The 21,345-nt window shown below is 38.5% G+C and overlaps 1 protein-coding gene across 2 annotated transcripts in view; it reads right to left on the bottom strand.

Moving 5' to 3' along the window:
- The window catches only part of MNAT1 (MNAT1, CDK activating kinase assembly factor), a 210,026-nt gene that overhangs the window by 143,030 nt on the left and 45,651 nt on the right, over positions 1 to 21,345 (bottom strand). For both annotated transcript variants that reach the window (XM_027554257.1, XM_027554256.1), the window contains exons 2-3: positions 11,704 to 11,856; positions 8,606 to 8,679 (exon numbers count right to left, since the gene is read on the bottom strand). In XM_027554257.1, coding sequence (XP_027410058.1) covers positions 8,606 to 8,679; positions 11,704 to 11,856 — 227 coding nt within the window. The remainder of the gene's footprint in view (positions 1 to 8,605; positions 8,680 to 11,703; positions 11,857 to 21,345) is intronic.

The following is a 21,345-nucleotide window of genomic DNA, read 5'->3' as shown; positions in this document are numbered from 1 at the left end:
TCCCAGCATCAGAGTCAACTTTTCCAATGAGTCAACTCTTCTCATGAGGTGGCCAAAGTACTGGAGTTTCAGCTTTAGCATCATTCCTTCCAAAGAAATCCCAGGGCTGATCTCCTTCAGAATGGACTGGTTGGATCTCCTTGCAGTCCAAGGGACTCTCAAGAGTCTTCTCCAACACCACAGTTCAAAAGCATCAATTCTTCGGCGCTCAGCCTTCTTCACAGTCCAACTCTCACAATCATACATAACCAAAGGAAAAACCATAGCCTTGACTAGACGGACCTTTGTTGGCAAAGTAATGTCTCTGCTTTTCAATATGCTATCTAGGTTGGTCATAACTTTCCTTCCAAGGAGTAAGCGTCTTTCAATTTCATGGCTGCAGTCACCATCTGCAGTGATTTTGGATCCCAAAAAAATAAAGTCTGACACTGTTTCCCCATCTATTTCCCATGAAGTGATGGGACCAGATGCCATGATCTTCGTTTTCTGAATGTTGAGCTTTAAGCCAACTTTTTCACTCTCCACTTTCATTTTCATCAAGAGGCTTTTGAGTTCCTCTTCACTTTCTGACATAAGGGTGGTGTCATCTGCATATCTGAGGTTATTGATATTTCTCCCGGCAATCTTGATTCCAGCTTGTGTTTCTTCCAGCCCAGCGTTTCTCATGATGTACTCTGCATATAAGTTAAATAAGCAGGGTGACAATATACAGCCTTGACGTACTCCTTTTTCTGTTTGGAACCAGTCTGTTGTTCCATGTCCAGTTCTAACTGTTGCTTCCTGACCTGCATACAGATTTCTCAAGAGGCAGGTCAGGTGGTCTGGTATTCCCATCTCTTTCAGAATTTTCCACAGTTTATTGTGATCCACACAGTCAAAGGCTTTGGCATAGTCAATAAAGCAGAAGCAGATGTTTTTCTGGAACTCTTTTGCTTTTTCGATGATCGAACAGATGTTGGCAATTTGATCTCTGGTTCCTCTGCCTTTTCTAAAACCAGCTTGAACATCTAGAAGTTCACAGTTCACGTACTGTTGAAGCCTGACTTGGAGAATTTTGAGCATTCCTTTAACTATCTCTCTTAGTTACTACCTATTCTAGTTTGTTCTTCCCTGGTGGCTCAGACGGTAAGTTCAGTTCAGTTCAGTCGCTCAGTCATGTCCAACTCTTTGCGACCCCATGGACTGCAGCACGCCAGGCCTCCCTGTCCATCACCAACTCCCAGAGTTTACTCAAACTCATGTCCACTGTGTCGGTGAAGCCATCCAATCATCTCATTCTCTGTTGTCCCCTTCTCCTCCAGCCTTCAGTCTTTCCCAGCATCAGGGTCTTTTCCAATGAGCGTGTTCTTCACATCAGGTGGCCAAAGTACTGGAGATTCAGATTCAGCATCAGACCTTCCTTTGAAAACTCTGGAATGATCTCCTTTATGATGGACTTGTTAGAATTCCTTGCAGTCCAAGGGACCCTCAAGTCCAAGAAGTGCAAGAGTCTTCTCCAACACCACAGTTCAAAGCCATCAATCCTTCGGCGCTCAGCTTTCTTTATAGTTCATCTCTGACATCCATTGGTGATTACTGCAAAAACCACAGCTTTGACTAGACGCACCTTTGTTAGCAAAGTAATGTCTCTGCTTTTTAATATGCTGTCTAGGTCCGTCATACGTTTACTGCCAAGGAGCAAGTGTCTTTTTAATTTCATGGCTGCAGTCACCATCTGCAGTGATTTTGGATCCCCAAAAAATAAAGTCTGTCACTGTTTCCACTGTTTCCCCATCTATTTCCCATGAGGTGATGGGACCAGATGCCATGATCTTAGTTTTCTGAATACTGAGCTCTAAGCCAACGTTTTCACTCTCCTCTTTCACTTTCATCAAGAGGCTCTGTAGTTCTAGGCTTTCTGCCATAAGGGTGCTATCATCTGCATATCAGAGGTTATTGATATTTCTCCTGGCAATCTTGATTCCAGCCTCTGCTTCATGCACCCCAGCATTTCTCATGATGTACTCTGCATATAAGTTAAACAAGCAGCTTGACAATATATAGCCTTGACATACTCCTTTTCCTATTTGGAACTAGTCTGTTGTTCCATCTCCAGTTCTAACTGTTGCTTCCTAACCTGCATACAGATTTCTCAAGAGGCAGGTCAGGTGGTGTGATATTCCCATCTCTTTCAGAATTTTCCACAGTTTGTTATGATCCACACAGTTAGAGGCTTTGTATTGTCAATAAAGCAAAAGTAGATGATTTTCTGGAACTCTTGCTTTTTCGATGATCCAACGGATGTTGGAAATTTGATCTCTGGTTCCTCTGCCTTTTCTAAAAGCAGCTTGGACATTTGGAAGTTCATGGTTCATGTACTGTTGAAGCCTGACTTGCAGAATTTTAAGCATTACTAGCATGTGAGATGAGTGAGTTGTGCATGTGACTTTCACTTTCAGTTTTCACTTTCACCACAATATTCTGCTGCCTCTCTACTAGCCACGGAATAAAATCTTAACCCTTACAGTCTAGCTTACAAAGCCCTCATTAACCGAGGTCCAGTCTGTTAGTCACTCCCCTGGTTCTATCTCCCTATAACAGATTAACACTTGTTACATTATCCAACATGCTCAACATGTATTTCTTTGACTTTGTCTTTGGACAAACTTTCTTCCATCCTCTTTCTACCTGGTAAACTATTCATCTTTTAAGATTGTGTGTTCTGTGGTTCAAACTTTACCTCTACTTTCTAATGCTGAATTGTTTTGCTATCTATATTCCTGAAATACTTTATAAATAAATGCCCATATACCTTCACATTAAATTATAATTTCATAATTATCTTCCTCTTTAGAATATGAACCTACTGAACACAAAGGTCACACATTCTCAGCAAGTAAATAATTCACAGAGAACAATATTTGCTGAATTGACCTGAAGTTCAGAAAATAAACTATGAATCCATGAGGCCAGGTCCCAAACTTCATCAATATTTTCAAATGCAAAAGAACTAATTGCTCTTTGTCCAACATGATCGGGATCAGTAGTGGATTACTTTTAAAACTCTGCCAAAGAGGTGAAACATATACACATCCTTGAACACTTTAACTTAAACCATATGCACTAAGTGTACAGTCACTCTCTAATGTAATAACATACAGTTAAGGTACAGTTTTAATGGGAATTCTGCTTCCTTCTTGTATAAACCGTAAGTGTTATCTATATTGTTCAGTTCCCATTTTTTTCAAGTGGACCAAGGACTTCAGAAATAGAATCCTTCTAAAGTTCTATAATTTTTCCAGTCTTACAAACTACTTAAGTTAATTACAATTAAAAAGTATAACCGGCATAAGAAGGTTTGATAACCTATGCAATCAACTTTATATATAACTGAACTGGTGAGAGAAGTACAGAAGTATACTTAAAGACATCTTCTAATGGACAGGATACATTATGCATTGATTATGCTTCAATCATCAGTCAGTTCATGTTATAGAGGGACTGGGAAATATCAGTTACTCCAATAAGTCAACTAAGCAGAATTTGGTTAAGAGAGTGTCAACATAGTGCAACTAAAGTTAGTCCTTCATGAATATACATATTAGCAGAATCACTTTCAAATTAAATGTTCTGGGCTAGTTTCCTTATCTAATAAAGAAAAAAATGACAGTATTGTAAGCCCTAATATTCAGACTTGTTCTTACCTGTCACTCCTACCTCCCACTTCTGGCCATGATTTTACCTACAGGCCCTCAGGTGGTTCATATCTCCAAATTAAATAATGTCACAGCAAAAAAAAAACCAAAAATGTAGTTTCAAAATCATGGCTCAACCAAAATCTTGTTCCAGAATCAAGATTCCACCTTCCCCTCCTTCTTGGTCTATCAATTTATTTATCTTACCTGACTGCTTGGATTTGTGACCATGTATTCAACTTGCTCTGTGACACCTGTAATCTCCTCTCCCTTCATTGCCTGACTAGACTTTTGACTAGTCACATTACCTTTAGAACAAATGTAAGCTGAATGTGTTACTGCTTGTTGTCCAAATGCCTGTCCGAAACCAAATATCTAAGTATAGCCAGATTTCTACATACCTGCACACTTGCCCATTTTTGCAAATTTGTTTTCAGTTCATCTTCTCAGTCTATATCCTAACTTTTCTGCTTTACCTTAGCACTCCCCAAATTATCATCTTTTCAGCTAAAATCTATAGCCATTCAGGGTTGCTATTACATACAAAGTACAATGAATACAATTAGAATAAAAAAGCAATGGTTCCAAGGCACTAAAAGACATCAGAAAAAAGGCTAAATTGTCTTCTGTATGTGCTACTCACTATGATATAATAAACAAACAGCTATTTTAGAAAAGTTTCAACAACAGTCGAAATAAAAGGTTTTGAGTTTTTCTCAGTTAATAAAGAAATAAAAAGAATTAGAATACTCTATTCCTCAGAAATTTGAATTGTCTAAAAAATGTACAATATAAATATTTTACAGAATAATAAATTTTATTATAATTCTATTTTAAGAAATAATATGAGTATAGCTTGGCTCTCAGGTTTGAGAAAAGAATAAAAAGATAATTATTTAATTCTCTTGGGCTTGTTCTAATTTTCATAGTCTATAACTTCTGTATTATTTCCAAACCTAGATTCAGACCAGATCAGTCGCTCAGTCGTGTCCGACTCTTTGCGACCCCATGAATCGCAGCACGCCAGGCCTCCCTGTCCATCACCAACTCCGAGAGTTCACTGAGACTCATGTCCATCAACTCAGTGACACCATCCAGCCATCTCATCTTCTGTTGTCCCCTTCTCCTCCTGCCCCCAATCCCTCCCAGCATCAGAGTCTTTTCCAATGAGTCAACTCTTCGCATGAGGTGGCCAAAGTACTGGAGTTTCAGCTTTAGCATCATTCCTTCCAAAGAGCACCCAGGGCTGATTTCCTTCAGAATGGACTGGTTGGATCTCCTTGTAGTCCAAGGGACTCTCACGAGTCTTCTCCAACACCACAGTTCAAAAGCATCAATTCTTCGATGCTCAGCCTTCTTCACAGTCCAACTCTCACATCCATACATGACCACTGGAAAAACCATAGCCTTGACTAGACGGACCTTTGTTGGCAAAGTAATGTCTCTGCTTTTTAATATGCTGTCTAGGTTGGTTATAACTTTCCTTCCAAGGAGTAAGCGTCTTTCAATTTCATGGCTGTAGTCACCATCTGCAGTGATTTTGGATCCCAAAAAAATAAAGTCTGACACTGTTTCCCCATCTATTTCCCATGAAGTGGTGGGACTGGATGCCATGATCTTCGTTTTCTGAATGGTGAGCTTTAAGCCAACTTTTTCACTCTCCACTTTCACTTTCATCAAGAGGCGTTTGAGTTCCTCTTCACTTTCTGCCATAAGGGTGGTGTCATCTGCATATCTGAGGTTATTGATATTTCTCCCGGCAATCTTGATTCCAGCTTGTGTTTCTTCCAGTCCAGCGTTTCTCATGATGTACTCTGCATATAAATTAAATAAACAGGGTGACAATATACAGCCTTGACATACTCCTTTTCCTATTTGGAACCAGTCTGTTGTTCCATGTCCAGTTCTAACTGTTGCTTCCTGACCTGCATACAAATTTCTCTAGAGGCAGATCAGGTGTTCTGGTATTCCCATCTCTTTCAGAATTTTCCACAGTTTATTGTGATCCACACAGTCAAAGGCTTTGGCATAGTCAATAAAGCAGAAATAGATGTTTTTCTGGAACTCTCTTGCTTTTTTCATGATCCAGCAGATGTTGGCAACTTGATCTCTGGTTCCTCTGCCTTTTCTAAAACCAGCTTGAACATCAGGAAGTTCACGGTTCACCTATTGCTGAAGCCTGGCTTGGAGAATTTTGAGCGTTACTTTACTAGCGTGTGAGATGAGTGCAACTGTGCGGTAGTTTGAGCATTCTTTGGCATTGCCTTTCTTTGGGATTGGAATGAAAACTGACCTTTTCCAGTCCTGTGGCCACTGCTGAGTTTTCCAAATTTGCTGGCATATTGAGTGCAGCACTTTCATAGCATCATCTTTCAGGATTTGGAATAGCTCAACTGGAATTCCATCACCTCCACTAGCTTTGTTCGTAGTAATGCTTTCTAAGGCCCACTTGACTTCACATTCTAGGATGTCTGGCTCTAGGTCAGTGATCACACCATCGTGATTATCTGGGTCGTGAAGATCTTTTTTGTACAGTTCTTCTGTGTATTCTTGCCATCTCTTCTTAATATCTTCTGCTTCTGTTAGGTCCATACCATTTCTGTCCTTTATCAAGCCCATCTTTGCATGAAATGTTCCTTGGTATCTCTGATTTTCTTGAAGAGATCCCTAGTCTTTCCCATTCTGTTGTTTTCCTCTATTTCTTTGCATTGATCGCTGAAGAAGGCTTTCTTATCTCTTCTTGCTATTCTTTGGAACTCTGCATTCAGATGTTTATATCTTTCCTTTTCTCCTTTGCTTTTCGCTTTTCTTTTCACAGCTATTTGTAAGGCCTCCCCAGACAGCCATTTTGCTTTTTTGTATTTCTTTTCTATGGGAATGGTCTTGATCCCTGTCTCCTGTACAATGTCACGAACCTCATTCCATAGTTCATCAGGCACTCTATTTATCAGATCTAGGCCCTTAAATCTATTTCTCACTTCCACTGTATAATCATAAGGGATTTGATTTAGGTCATACCTGAATGGTCTAGTGGCTTTCCCTACTTTCTTCAATTTAAGTCTGAATTTGGCAATAAGGAGTTCATGGTCTGAGCCACAGTCAGCTCCTGGTCTTGTTTTTGCTGACTGTATAGAGCTTCTCCACCTTTGGTTGCAAAGAATATAATCAATCTGATTTCAGTGTTGACCATCTGGTGATGTCCATGTGTAGAGTCTTCTCTTGTGTTGTTGGAAGAGGGTGTTTGTTATGACCAGTGCATTTTCTTGGCAAAACTCTATTAGTCTTTGCCCTGCTTCATTCCGTATTCCAAGGCCAAATTTGCCTGTTACTCCAGGTGTTTCTTGACTTCCTACTTTTGCATTCCAGTCCCCTATAATGAAAAGGACATCTTTTTGGGTGTTAGCTCTAAAAGGTCTTGTAGGTCTTCACAGAACCGTTCAACTTGAGCTTCTTCAGCGTTACTGGTTGGGGCATAGACTTGGATTACTGTGATATTGAATGGTTTGCCTTGGAAACGAACAGAGATCATTCTGTCATTTTTGAGATTGCATCCAAGTACTGCATTTCAGACTCTTTTGTTGACCATGATGGCCACTCCATTTATTCTGAGGGATTCCTGCCCGCAGTAGTAGATATAATGGTTATCTGAGTTAAATTCACCCATTCCAGTCCATTTCAGTTCGCTGATTCCTAGAATGTTGACATTCACTCTTGCCATCTCTTGTTTGACCACTTCCAATTTCCCTTGATTCATAGACCTGACATTCCAGGTTCCTATGCAATATTGCTCTTTACAGCATTGGACCTTGCTTCTATCACCACTCACATCCACAGCTGGGTATTGTTTTTGCTTTGGCTCCATCCCATCATTCTTTCTGGAGTTATTTCTCCACTGATTTCCAGTAGAATATTGGGGACCTACTGCCCTGGGGAGTTTCTCTTTCAGTATCCTATCATTTTACCTTTTCATACTGTTCATGGGGTTCTCAAGGCAAGAATACTGAAGTGGTTTGCCATTCCCTTCTCCAATGGACAACATTCTGTCGAATCTCTCTACCATGACCCTCCCGTCTTGGGTTGCCCCACGGGCATGGCTTAGTTTCATTGAGCTAGACAAGGCTGTGGTCCTAGTGTGATTAGATTGACTAGTTTTCTGTGAGTATGGTTTCAGTGTGTTTGCCCTCTGATGCCCTGAATAATTATGGCAAGTTTAACTGATGTTTTAGAAATTTCAGACTTTGTACCATCTCTAAAATCTTATTTAAGAAAACAGAAACAGGAGGGACATATGTATACCTATGGCTGATGCATGTTGATGTATGGCAGAAACCAACACAATACTGTAAAACAATTATCCTTCAATTAAAAATAAATAAATTTTTAAATGAAAAAAAACAGAAACAATGCTTTCTTTTGATGAAAGCTTCGTTTAGACAAATCACAAGAGAAAGAATAAGCACCAAGATTACTCTACCTTCTGATTCTACAGTAACACTGAATAACAGAATGTCACTTCAACATTCAACTATTTCATAGTATTTTCAAATTAGTGCATGCACAGAATCATAAATGGTGAATAAACAACTTATGGCTTTAATCACCATGGATACAGATAATGGAAATTCTATTTTTTAAAACTGAGTATTGTTCTCATTTATTCTAATACATCATCAACATACAGAAAATATATACACATATATATACCTTTCTTTCCAGGTATAAAGGAGTAGTACCTCTATTCATCATATTTTTCCTAAGACAAAATGTTTATTACTTAAGTATGTCTTTTAGGTACAATGGAAAGTAATTAGGTAAACATCAACTACCACAACAAAATTTGTCAGAGACTTTTATATGAAATATTCTCTTAGGCATCTAAAAGATAAAAGCATACAGGCTAGCATACCAAAGTACAAGCATTAAATACATACCAATTTCTTCCACTTCTTCCAGGAAATCATTATATTCTCTTAGACTAGGAAAGTCTTCTTCCCTTTTATTGTATCTTTAAGAAGAAAAAAATGAACATATTACATATCACTTGCTTTTAATATCATCTAACTGGTTTGTTCTTACCTAATTCATACATGATAAATAAAAAAGAACTGCTTATGGTGTAAAACAGTTTTCTTGACACCAGGTTTGTAACTAGACCAAGAATGTTGTTTTTAAATTCTTTTGACTACAGAGAAGGAGTAGAGTGAAGAGAATGGTACAATATGTAAAATCCTAAGACAAGGGAAAAATAAAGAAATTAGAACACTGAAGAAATGGGAGATGAGCTTCAACAGGTCTATCATTGGAATATTTGGTTTTTTATATCGTTTACTTCTAATAAACAGATTCACTAATTTCCAGAAAGAGGACACCTTCCTATTTTTCATGACCGTTATAATCTAAAGAATGCTAGATACAGACAAGTTATAAACAATGTGAAACTTTTCTGGTGGCCCAAGAGTTAAGACTCTGCACTTGCAATACAGGAGGCACAGATCTGATCCCTGGCTGAGGAACTAAGATCTCACATGGCAAAAAAGAAAGAAAAAAATGTATAAATAATGTAATGTGCCTGTGAAAAATTAGAAAATCAAAGGGCTTAATGATAAAAGATAAGAATCTAAGAGAACCTACCTATGGCTGATTTACGTTGATATATGGCAGAAACCAACACAACATGATAAAGCAACTATCCTCCAGTTATAAATAAATAAATTTAAGATAAACAAAAAAACAAAAAGAATCTAAGAGAGACTATCTCTAAGAAGTAATCCAAAAAATAAAAGAGCAACTTGGATTATTGATAAAGTACCCAGAAAGATGCTGCTAAAAAACCGGTGAACAAAGTTGAAATGTAGACCACCTAGATACATATTAATTCTAACCATAACCTAAAAAGTAATAAGGTGGCTTACAGCAAAAGGAGAGATAAAATTCAAAACTATCAACAAAAAGTAAAAAATTAAATAAGAGAAAAAGAACACTAGAAATATTTATGTACCCATATACACACAGAGAGATGTATCAAAATAAATTGTTCAGTTCAGTTCAGTAACTCAGTTGTGTCCGACTCTTTGCGACCCCACGAATCGCAGCACGCCAGGCCTCCCTGTCCATCACCAACTCCCGGAGTTCACTCAAACTTATGTCCATCGAGTCAGTGATGCATCCAGCCATCTCATCCTCTGTCGTCCCCTTCTCCTCCTGCCCCCAATCCCTCCCAGCATCAGAGTCAACTTTTCCAATGAGTCAACTCTTCACGTGAGGTGGCCAAAGTACTGGAGTTTCAGCTTTAGCATCATTCCTTCCAAAGAAATCCCAGGGCTGATCTCCTTCAGGATGGACTGGTTGGATCTCCTTGCAGTCCAAGGGACTCTCAAGAGTCTTCTCCAACACCACAGTTCAAAAGCATCAATTCTTTGGCGCTCAGCCTTCTTCACAGTCCAACTCTCACATCCATACATGACCACTGGAAAAACCATAGCCTTGACTAGACAAACTTTTGTTGGCAAAGTAATGTCTCTGCTTTTCAATATGCTATCTAGGTTGGACATAACTTTCCTTCCCAGGAGTAAGCGTCTTTTCATTTCATGGCTACAGTCACCATCTGCAGTGATTTTGGCCCAAGAAAATAAAGTCTGACACTGTTTCCACTGTTTCCCCATCGATTTCCCATGAAGTGATGGGACCAGATGCCATGATCTTCATTTCCTGAATGTTGAGCTTTAAGCCAACTTTTTCAGTCTCCACCTGCACTTTCATCAAGAGGCTTTTTAGTTGCTCTTCACTTTCTGCCATAAGTGGGGTGGCATCTGCATATCTGAGGTTATTGATATTTCTCCCGGCAATCTTGATTCCAGCTTGTGTTTCTTCCAGTCCAGCATTTCTCATGATGTACTCTGCATATAAGTTAAATAAGCAGGGTGACAATATACAGCCTTGACGTACTCCTTTTCCTATTTGGAACCAGTCTGTTGTTCCATGTCCAGTTCTACCTGTTGCTTCCTGACCTGCATACAGATTTCTCAAGAGGCAGGTCAGGTGGTCTGGTATTCCCATCTCTTTCAGAATTTTCCACAGTTTATTGTGATCCACACAGTCAAATTGTAGCTAACCCTAATTTTCTCTAATAGCTTTCAATAACAGATGTTACCTCCTCGGGTCTTATCTAACATCACTAACTCACAACAATATTTAGTCCCTAACTTCACAGCATTTTTCCCAATTTATAATCACGTATTTGTTTTGTTTGCCTATTTTAATGCTATCCAAGCTACTATACTGTAAGCATTACAACAGCAAGGTATGTAGCTATTACACTCATTTCATACGTGTGTGTGTGCGCACGCACGCACGCTCAGTCACTCAATCATGTCCGACTCCTTGCAACTCCATGGACTGTAGCCTGCCAGGCTCCTCTGTCCCTGGGACTTTGCAGGCAAGAATACTGGAGTGAGTTTCCTGGGGATCTTCCCAACCCAGGGATGGAATCCAAGTCTCTTATGTCTCCTGTACTGGCAGGCAGATTCTTTACCGCTACACCACCTGGGAAGCCATTTCGTACTTAAGGCCTAATATGCATAACACTGTTTGTACAGAGTAGGTTCTCAATATATATTTACTAAGTACATTAAAGAATAAATAAAGCAAATAAATTGTGAAGCCATGAATTCAGAAGGTTTACTCTTTGGGAGTTCTCTGGTGGCCTAGTAGTTAGGATTCTAGGCTTTCACTGCTGTGGCCCAGGTTCATTCCCTGGTCAAGAACTGAGATTTTGCAAGCCACACAGAGCAGCTAAAAATAAAAAATAACTATTTTTCAATAAAAAAGATTTACTCTTCTCTAACAAAGGTTAGATAATATTATTGAGTTCTCAAAGAGCTTAATAAATTTTTAACATTGAACAAATCCATACATCAATTTATACTTACTCGCCAAACTGTCCACATTTCTACAAGTAAATAATTACATCAATTATAGAAATAACTGTCAAAATCTTTGTGAACTGAATTATTCAAGCATTAACACTTACATCTTTAGCACTTTTTTCCGAATCTCAACTTCCTTGTCAACAGTAGGATCTTCAAAGAGCTGTACCCTGAAGTTGCTCTTTCGAAGTGGAGTGCCACACTCAGGACAGTTTCCAGCTCCTCTCACAAAGAGTAAATCCACACAACTTTCACAGCTGTAAGGAGAGAAATACAACATAACTTTTAAGCTAGTATTCAAATTGGCAATAAGTCTGTATACAGTTTGCCTTTTTCCAGTTTTGGTGTTCATTTGAGGGAGAGGAGGCACAGGAAAATTAATCATTACTACCTAAAATTTTTATTGAAAACCTTTAGGAAAAAAGCATTTTCATTTAGAGCCTACTTCAGACATAGGTGGTCCAAGGTTCACCAGTATAATCTTACAAATGAAAAAAATACACAAATTTTGGAAAATTGATTTAGGATCTAGGAGGATTCAGATAGCAGGATAGGGAGAAGTCAAAGAGCATACAAAAGAGCAAACCAGGATCAAGTCCACTCTCAGACCAGTATCACCCTCAGACCTGGCAGGGACCTGCACTTTAGAGAACCCTGCATACCATAATCACTAAAATGAAGACCTTTCCCCTACTTTCAGCCTGGTAAGGAAGTTCTTTAAAGTTCAGTAAGCAACTGAGTCAGTGGAAGTTACTCAAAAGGGAGAGAAGTGCTGGCTGAAGGAGGCCCCTCAGGGCAGAGGATAAAGAACTGAGACTGACCCCGTATATGTGCACAAAGGAGAAAAAATCACCACAGCTTCTGCCCTGAAAATATCAGAAAGAGTGGCTACTTATATAATTTTTAATCATTTAAAGCTGGCTGCCCTAAATCCACCAAAGTGATTACCCAGGCAAGCCAAATCTCCCAAATACCTGCATCCCTTCTTTCCTCTCTTCTTGGCTAGTACAATTTGGGGAAGAGCTTAGAACTTCTTTAGAAGTCTTCAGTTTGAAAAGAAAGGAGTTGGCAAGGTTAACTCTGTAGGAGATTCCTGGGGGAACTGACAGTGTCAGTTCATATATTGTTTTAGAGGAGTCCAGGCACCACCCCATCATCCCTGCACAGCCAGAGCAGATCCATCCTACTAATCAGATTAACAAGTAAAAAGCTGACCAGGAGCAAGCAGCAGCTTCAGCCTTGTGGGCCTTAAAGATACAGGCTCCTGGGAACTCAGGATGCAGTGTTGTAACTAAGAAGATGTCGCTTGATTTATAACTTTTAAACATTTAAACATACTGGTATGTAGTCCTCTAGCTGTAATACTGCCCAACACAGTATATAAGGGCCACACCAACCCTAATCATTCCTTTCTTAGCATTATTTGAAGTTATTTATTTATTTATGTGTAACCGGCATTAGACTGGAAGGCAAGAATTTGACCTATCTTGTTCTATATCACCAAAAATATACATATATAACAGAAAGAAAAAGACAAATTCTAATAAGTAAGGGAAAGGTTGATTTCCTCCAAATACGTAGTTCACTAATGGAAAGAATGATACAGAGAAATAAGAATATTTAAGGTTGGTTATTAGTAAAACACTAACATTGACCTTGGCATGTTTCTATATTAAAATGGGGGCAGGGAGAGAATCATCGAAAAATACAGGCAAAAACTCCCTAAAAGGGAGAACAGAGCTCACAGTCATCATTATTCAAGATCAACAAAACCCCAGAAAATTCACTTGGGATTAGGAAAATTGGGAGTGGTACATTTCTCCTAATCTTTGTGGTTGGAGCAAATTAAATCCAAACAGAGAAGCTGAAACAGCACACTTTAGAGTGCAGGCCCTATACATACCCTAATTTTGTCTTGAACCATTGTTATGAAACCCTTCATCAAAACCTCTGGGGTTGGGACACATGGCTTTTTAAGGTTGGAGTTCATGTGTCTCCCTTTGCCTGGCAAAGTAATAAAGCTACCCTTTTTTACTTCAAAAAAAAAAAAGAAAAGAAAATGAGCACACTATATAACTACACTGATAAGGATGTTTATAGGCAAGGAGCTATCTGAAATACTCAAAATCATTGAGCTAGTATACAGAAATCAATATTCCATATAGTATTTCAAGGTCTTGGAGAGTAGACCCATTCAATAATTCAGTTAAAAAGGTAATAAAAACACTTCAGTATTTCTGAAAGTCATATTGTAATCTCGGACATATTATTTGTTACCACAGTTTGTTGTACATCTCCAATTCTAATCTGCATCATAAGGATTCTAATCTAAATGATTAAGATTTCAGTAGCATTAAAAATATTTTAAATAATCTATGACCCATACAACTTTTCCCTTTCTGATTTTAATTGTTAAAAGAACAAATAATTATTTTTTTTAAGTTCAAATATAGAAGTATGTAGAGAAAAAACTCAAAGTGCTACTTCCTTCTCTTCTACATCTTACTTCCTACACGTTATATACAACTGTCAAGTTCGGCATTTACGTGGCCAGATATTTTTCTACACATTTACAAAATATGTATGTTCAAATTATATACATGAAAACTAATCTTATTAAAAAAGAAGAAAAAAAAAAAAAAAAAGAAGAAAACATTCCTAATTGCTAGTTCACTTCATCTGGCAACACAGCAACCAAAAGACAGTTATGTGGGCAATCTTTTGCCTCCAAGAGTGCTAGGAACTTTTTCAAACAAAATCTTGTATTCTGCAGAACATAGGAAAATTTGCTGAAAAAGCCTAAATCCTTGGTTACTACCCATTCCTAAAGATGTTTTTATGGTTTTCTTTTGTTTTTTAAAAACCAGAATGGTGCCGGCCCTCTTTCCTCTCTGAAAAACTTATTTTTAGATTCTTTTTTCTATCAAGAATATTTAACCACTTATATTCCTCTGTCAAGATTTTCAATCAACTTGTTTCTTTACATTTTCAAAAGCAAACAAATCAATTAAAAATCTTGACAAAGACTAGATACAAAAAACCTATAGCTAACATCGTACTTAACAGTGAGAAACTAGAAATTTTTCAACTAAAATCAAATACAAAGCAAGACTATATCCTCTCATTACTCCTTTTCAACATGACACTAGAAGTCTATGCTGATGTAGTAAGACAAGAAAAGGAAATAATGGACAGACAGATTGCAAAGAAAAACACAGAGCTCTCTTTGCATACAGATGACATGATTGTCTATACAGAAAATCCAAATGAATCAACAACAAAAAAAACCTCTTAGAAATAATAATCCATTATAATTATAGCAAGGTTGCAGAATACAATATACAAAAGACTATCGCTTTCCTATATACCCCAACAAAGAACAAGTGCAATCTGAAATTAAAAATAGTATCATTTATGTTCCAGTTCCACTTCAGTTGCTAAATCATGTCTGACTCTTTGCGACCCTATGAACCGCAGCAGCCAGGCCTCCCTGTCCATTACTAACTCCATGCTACTGCTACTGCTAAGTCACTTCAGTCGTGTCTGACTCTGTGCGACCCCCAGAGATGGCAGCCCACCAGGCTCCCTTGTCCCTGGGATTCTCCAGGCAAGAACACTGGAGTGGGTTGCCATTTCTTTCTCCAATGCATGAAAGTGAAAAGGGAAAGTGAAGTCCCTCAGTCATGTCCAACTCTTTTAACCCCATGGACTGCAGCCTACCAGGCTCCTCCATCCATGGGATTTTCCAGGCAAGAGTACTGGAGTGGGGTGCCATTGCCTTCTCCTACTAACTCCCTAAGTCTACCCAAACCCATGTCCATTGAGTCGGTGATGCCATCCAACCATCTCATCCTCTGTCGTCCCCGTCTCCTCCTGCCCTCAATCTTTCCCAGCATCAGGGTCTTTTCAAAGGAGTCAACTCTTCCCATCAGGTAGCCAAAGTATTGGAGTTTCAGCTTCAACATGAGTCCTTCCAATGAACACCCAGGACTGATCTTCTGTAGGATGGACTGGTTGGATCTCCTTGCAGTCCAAGGGACTCTTAAGAGTCTTCTCCAACACCACAGTTCAAAAGCATCCATTCTTCGGCACTCAGCTTTCTTCACAGTCCAACTCTCACATCCATACATGACTACTGGAAAAACCATAGCCTTAGACTAGACGGACCTTTGTTGACCAAGTAATGTCTCTGCTTTTGAATACGCTGTCTAGGTTGGTCATAACTTTCCTTCCAAGGAGTAAGCGTCTTTCAATTTCATGGCTGTAGTCACCATCTGCAGTGATTCTAGAGCCCAGAAAAATAAAGTCAGCCACTGTTCCCAGTGTTTGCCCATCTATTTGCCATGAAGTGATGGGACCAGATGCCATGATCTTACTTTTCTGAATATTGAGCTTTAAGCCAACTTTTTCACTCTCCACTTTCACTTTCATCAAGAGGTGCTTTAGTTCTTCATTTTCTGCCATAAGGATGGTGTCATCTGCATATCTGAGGTTACTGATAGTTCTCCTGGCAATCTTGATTCCAGCCTGTGCTTCTTCCAGCCCAGCATTTCTCATGATGCACTCTACATATAAGTTAAATAAGCAGGGTGACAATATACAGCCTTGATGTACTCCTTTTCCTATTTGGAACCAGTCTGTTGTTCCATGTCCAGTTCTAACTGTTGCTTCCTGACCTGCATACAGGTTTCTCAAGGGGCAGATCAGATGGTCTGGTATTCCCATCTCTTTCAGAATTTTCCACAGTCTATTGTGATCCACACAGTCAAAGGCTTTGGCATAGTCAAAGCAGAAATAGATGTTTTTCTGGAACTCTCTTGCTTTTTCGATGATCCAGCGGATGTTGGCAATTTGATCTCTGGTTCCTCTGCCTTTTCTAAATCCACCTTGAACATCTGGAAGTTCATGGTTCACATATTACTGAAGCCTGGCTTGGAGAATTTTGAGCGTTACTTTACTAGCGTGTGAGATGAGTGCAACTGTGCGGTAGTTTGAGCATTCTTTGGCATTGCCTTTCTTTGGGATTGGAATGAAAACTGACCTTTTCCAGTCCTGTGGCCACTGCTGAGTTTTCCAAATTTGCTGGCATATTGAGTGCAGTATTTTCACAGCATCATCTTTTAGGATTTGAAATAGCTCAACTGGAATTCCACCAGCTCCACTAGCTTTGTTCGTAGTGATGCTTCCTAAGGCCCACCTGACTTCACATTCCCGGATGTCTGGCTCTAGGTGAGTGTGAGTGATCACACCATCGTGATTATCTGGGTCATGAAGATCTTTTTTATATAGTTCCTCTGTGTATTCTTGCCACCTCTTCTTAATATCTTCTATTTCTGTTAGATCCATACCATTTCTGTCCTTTATTGAGCTCATCTTTGCATGAAATGTTCCTTGGTATCTCTAATTTTCTTGAAGAGATCTCTAGTCTTTCCCATCTATTGTTTTCCTCTATTTCTTTGCACTGATCACTGAGGAAGACTTTCATATCTCTTCTTGCTATTCTTTGGAACTCTGCATTCAAATGGATATATCTTTCCTTTTCTCCTTCACTTTTCGCTTCTCTTCTTTTCACAGCTATTTGTAAGGCCTCCTCAGACAGCCATTTTGCTTTTTTGCATTTCTTTTTCTTGGGGATGGTCTTTATTCCTGTCCCTTGTACAGTGTCACAAACCTCCACCCGTAGTTCATCAGGCACTCTGTCTATCAGATCTAGTCCCTTAAATTTATTTCTTACTTCCACTGTATAGTCATAAGGGATTTGATTTAGGTTATAACTGAATGGTCTAATGGTTTTCCCCACTTTCTTCAATTTAAGTCTGAATTTGGCAATAAGGAGTTGATGATCTGAACCACAGTCAACTCCCGATCATTTATGTTAGCTCCCCAAATTTTGAACTTTTAAGTATAAATCTAACAAAATATATACAAAATCTATATGAAAAAACTACAAAAGTCCCATGAATAAAATCAAAAAACAAGTTAAATCAATAGAGAGATACTCCATATTCATGCACAGGTAGAGTTCATGGAAAGGAAGACTCAATATTTTGAGTTATCAGTTTTTACCATCTTAATGTATAGATTCAATGCAATTCAAATCAAATCAAATTGACAGGAAGTTACTGTATGGATATCAACAAACTGATTCTAAAGTTTACATAAAAAAACAAAAGGCTGGAATAGATACAATAATACTGAAGGAGAAGAACACAGTTGGAAAACAGATGCTACCTAACTTCAAGATTTACTCATAACTACAATAATGAAGACAGCGTGGTACTGGTTAAAGAACAGACGAACAGACCAATGGAACAAAATAGCCCAGAAGTAGACCCACATAAATAGAGTCAGCTGATCTCTAATAAAAGAGCAAAGACAATACAATGAAGCAAAAATAAGTCTCTTCAACAAACTGGACATCCACTGGAAAAAAAAAAATGAATCTATACATGAACCTTCAGTTCAGTCGCTCAGTCATGTCCGACTCTTTGAGACCCCATGAACCACAGCATGCCAGGCCTCCCTGTCCATCACCAACTCCCGGAGTCCACCCAAACCCATGTCCACTGAGCCTTACATCCTTAAAAAATTAACTCCAAACTTAACTCACAGGCCTAAATGAAAATGCAAAATTATAAAACTCCTAGAGTATAACACAGGATAAAAGCTATATGACTTTGGGTATGGTGATGACTTTATTGATACAACACCAAAGGCATGATCCATGAAAGATATAACTGATTAGCTAGATTTTTGTTTTACTTTAAAACTTCTGCTCTGCTAAAGACGATGTCAAGAGAGAAAAACTAAAAATAAAAACACCTGATAAAGGACTGTTATCTAAAATACATGGGAGAAAAAAATTCTTAAAAAGTGGACCAAAAACCTTAACAGACAACTCACTAAAGAAGATACAGAAGATACAGGCATACCTCATTTTATTGAGCTCTACTTTATTTCACTTTATAGGTACTGTGCTTTTTACAAATTGAAGCTTTATGGCAACTCTGCATTATCAGATGACAGCTAACATTTTTTAGTAATAGAGTATTTTTTAATTAGGGTATGTACTATTTTAGACATATGGCTACTGTGCACTTAACAGACTACAATGCAGTGTAAACATAACTTTTATATGCATATTGGGAAACCAAAAAATTATCGTGATTCATTTTATTACAATATTCACTTCATTGTAGTGGTCTGGAACTGAACCCACAATATATCCAAGGTATGCCTATATACAGATTGCAAATAATACCTGAAAAGATATTCCACATGACATGGCATAAAAGAAATGCAAATTAAAACAACAATGAAATATACACTAATACCTATTATTATAAAATAGCCAAAACGCAATACTCTGACAACACCAAATGTTGATAAACATATGGTGGAACAGGAACTCTCATACACTGCTGGTGGGAATGCAAAATGGTACAGTCACTTTGGAAGACAGTTTGACAGTTACTTACAAAACAAAGCATGCTCTAACCATACAGTTCAGCCATTATACTCCCTGGTAGGTAATCAAAAAAGGTGAAAATTACATTCACACAAACACCTGCACAGATGTTTATAGAATCTTTGTTCATAATTGCCAGAACTGGGACAAAACCAAGATGTCCTTCAATAGATAAATGGATACACAAACTATGAAATATACAGACAACAGAATATTATTCAGCACTAAAAACAAATGAACTATGAAGCTATGAAAAGACACAAGAGAAACTTAAATGTATATTACTAAAGAAATCAATCAGAAAAGCCTACATAGATTCCACCTATAAGACATCTTAGAAAAGGCAAAATTATGGAGACAATACACTCGATCTTAGCCAAAAGGCTGAAATGCAATTATGGAGACAATCAAAACAACATGGGTTGTGGTGGAGGAGACACAGTAATTTTAGAGCAATGAAAATACTTTATGGTATTATAACGATGAACATATGCCATTATACTTTTGTCCAAGCCCACAGAATGTACAACACCAAGAGTGAATCCTAAGTAAACTGTGAACTTTGAGTGATAATGATGTGTCAATATAGGTTCATCCTTGTTTTAAAAAAAAAAGACAATTCTGATGAGTGATGTTGATAATGCGTATGTCAGAAATCTCTGTACCTTCCTCTCGATTTTGTTGTAAATTTAAAATTGCTCCTAACAGTATAAAAAACAATAATGTCATTTTGGTTTTGTCTTTAAAAGAAAAGTATTATCAATGTTTGCTCAATGTCTATTAACATTTCATTTAGTCATTTTCAGTTTAGTCACTCCATCATGTCCAACTCTTTGCAACCCCATTGACAGCAGCACACCAGGCTTCCCTGGCCATCACCAACTTCCAGAGCTTGCTCAAACTCATGTACATCAAGTCAATGATGTCATCCAACCATCTCATCCTCTATCGTCCCCTTCTCCTTCCACCTTCGTTCTTTCCCGGCATCAGAGTCTTTTCAAATGAATCAGCTTTTTGCATCAGGTGGCCAAAGTATTGGAGTTTCAGCTTCAGCATCAGTCCTTCCAATGAATATTCAGGACTGATCTCCTTTAGTATTCACTGGTTTGATCTCCTTGCAGTCCAAGGGACTTTCAAGAGTCTTCTCCAACACTACAGTTCAAAAGCATCAATTCTTCTGTGTTCAGCTTTCTTTATAGTCCAACTCTCACATCCACACATGACTACTGCCCCATAGCCTTGACTAGACAGACCTTTGTTGACAAAGTAATGTCTCTGCTTCTTAATATGCTGTCTAGGTTCATCATAACTTTTCTTCCATTAAGCAAGCATCTTTTAATTTCATGGCTGCAGTGACCATCTGAAGTGATTTTGGAGCCCAGGAAAATAAAGTCTGTCACTGTTCCCACTGTTTCCCCATCTATTTGCCATGAGGTGATGGGATCAGATGCCATGATCTTCGTTTTTTGAATGCTAAGTTTTAAGCCAACATTTTCACTCTCCTCTTTCACTTTCCTCAAGAGGCTCTTTAGTTCCTTCTCACTTTCTGCCATAAGCGTGGAGTCATCTGCCTATCTGAGGTTACTGATACTTCATCAAGCAATCCTGATTCCAGTTTGTGCTTCATCCAGCCAGCATGTCTCATGATGTACTCTGCACATAGTTAAGTAAGCAGGGTGACAATATACAGCCTTGTTGTACTCCTTTCCCAATTTGAAACAAGCCTGTTGTTCCATGTCCAGTTCTAACTGTTGCTTCCTGACCTGCATACAGATTTCTCAAGAGGCAGGTCAGGTGGTCTGGTATTCCCATCTCTTTCAGAATTTTCCACAGTTTATTGTGATCCACACAGTCAAAGGCTTTGGCATAATCAATAACGCAGAAACAGATGTTTTTCTGGAACTCTCTTGCTTTTTCGATGATCGAACGGATGTTGGCAATTTGATCTCTGGTTCCTCTGCCTTTTCTAAAACCAGCTTGAACATCTAGAAGTTCACAGTTCACGTACTGTTGAAGCCTGACTTGGAGAATTTTGAGCACTCCTTTGCTAGCGTGTGAGATGAGTGCAATTGTGCAGTTGTCTGAACATTCTTTGGCATTGCCTTTCTTTGAGATTGGAATGAAAACTGACCTTTTCCAGTCCTGTGGCCACTGCTGAGTTTTCCAAATTTGCTGGCATATTGAGTGCAGCACTTCACAGCATTATCTTTGAGGATTTGAAAGAGCTCACCTGGGATTCCATCACCTCCACTAGCTTTGTTCATAGTGATGTTTCCTA

Source organism: Bos indicus x Bos taurus, chromosome 10 (assembly GCF_003369695.1).
Source record: "Bos indicus x Bos taurus breed Angus x Brahman F1 hybrid chromosome 10, Bos_hybrid_MaternalHap_v2.0, whole genome shotgun sequence".
NCBI classification, from domain to species: Eukaryota; Metazoa; Chordata; class Mammalia; order Artiodactyla; family Bovidae; genus Bos; species Bos indicus x Bos taurus.
The sequence above is the reverse complement of the archived record's forward strand: the minus strand, read 5'-3'. Positions and strand labels throughout refer to the sequence as shown.